The sequence below is a fragment of the Gloeophyllum trabeum genome, assembly GCF_000344685.1.
Source record: "Gloeophyllum trabeum ATCC 11539 unplaced genomic scaffold GLOTRscaffold_00263, whole genome shotgun sequence".
In the NCBI taxonomy this organism is placed as follows: Eukaryota; Fungi; Basidiomycota; class Agaricomycetes; order Gloeophyllales; family Gloeophyllaceae; genus Gloeophyllum; species Gloeophyllum trabeum.
In genome coordinates, this window is record NW_006920671.1 from 1 (window position 1) to 1,314 (window position 1,314).

General features: G+C 50.3%; 2 protein-coding genes across 2 annotated transcripts; both read left to right on the forward strand.

The window, feature by feature from the left end:
• Window positions 1-55: 55 nt before the first annotated feature.
• GLOTRDRAFT_20066 (uncharacterized protein) lies at window positions 56-535 on the forward strand (the record flags this gene model as incomplete). The annotated part of the gene is made up of 1 exon (XM_007873499.1): window positions 56-535. A coding segment is annotated over one exon (480 nt), but the record flags the coding sequence as incomplete, so codon positions are not given.
• Window positions 536-824: 289 nt separating this feature from the next.
• On the forward strand, window positions 825-1,028 carry GLOTRDRAFT_26270 (uncharacterized protein; the record flags this gene model as incomplete). The annotated part of the gene is made up of 1 exon (XM_007873500.1): window positions 825-1,028. A coding segment is annotated over one exon (204 nt), but the record flags the coding sequence as incomplete, so codon positions are not given.
• Between the last annotated feature and the right edge of the window lie 286 nt (window positions 1,029-1,314).

Genomic DNA, 1,314 nt, shown 5'->3' on the forward strand with positions numbered 1-1,314 from the left:
ACGTGGAGCAATTAATTCACAGCGGTAGTTCGATCCGTCCTGGAGTGCTGGTGGTACCGACCCCTACGAAATTTATCTCCGGAGTCTAGGTCCGGGGGAGACACCGAAGCAGTTGGTCGTGGCCAAGGAGTCGCATGCTCTGCGGTCCATTATGGGGCTCATAGACAACCAGGAGAAGGTCGAGGCAATTTTAGATCCAGGTTCCCAAATCGTCGCAATGTCGGAAGCAGTTTGCCATTCTCTAGGACTTCAGTACGATCCCACCATTCAGCTCCAGATGCAGTCGGCGAACAAGACGATCGATATGTCGTTGGGACTGGCGCACAATATTCCCTTCCAGGTCGGAGATATTACCGTTTACCTCCAGATCCATGTTATTAGGGATCCGGCCTACGACATTTTATTGGGACGTCCCTTCGATGTATTAACGGAGAGTTGCATCAAAAATTTCAAAAATGAGGACCAGACGATCACGATCAACGACCCCAATTCTGGAATTGTTTCCACTATCCCGACATTTCCAAGAGGTCGCCCTCGATTTCGAGGCCCCGCCTCTGGAGCGGGATGATTTATTTTTAGGCGACTCGGACGAGGAGCAGTGGGCGGCCCTTGTCATCGAAGAGACAGATACCCCCGCCCGGTTTCAGATTTCTGCGTTCCATATTTTAGGTGATCAAGAAAATAGCAAAACCTCAATACAAGATTCCATTCCTTTCCTTTATCTCTCCGCCTGCGAGTCTCCAGTGGTCCGGTCATATTTTTCATCCGTTAAATTATTCAGTGGTGTACCGAATTCGCCAGTTCCGATTTTTGCTGCCACAAAGAAAAAGTATAAACCAGTCGCCAAGAAGGTCCGAGCGGTCCCTGCAACGTTGCCTAAGGAATATAGGATCCAACGCAATATTGTAGGAGACCCGCTGGCCGACATGCCGATTTTATCCCCAATTCCCCCTTCCTTCCAGCCAACCGGACGATATTCACAAGAGCGTAGGGATGCGCTACACAAGGCCCATCCTAGCGGATTCCTTACGGAAGCGGAGCTAAATTTGATGGACGAGTTTAGACTCGGAGCATGGCCGATTTTGCAAGGACTTCTTTCCTCCCATTGAATACCCAGGTACCTCGGACCACGTATTACAGTGTCCAGGAACCGTGGCGGAGCTTATATCCTCGCTGAACTCGATGGTGCGCTCTTCGATCGACCCTTTGCTGCGTTCCGCGTCATTCCCTACCTCGCAAGAAAATCTATTATGCTCCCGGAGGATTTTACAGATGTCAGCGAGGATCAAGTACGAAGGATGGAAGAACAGGACG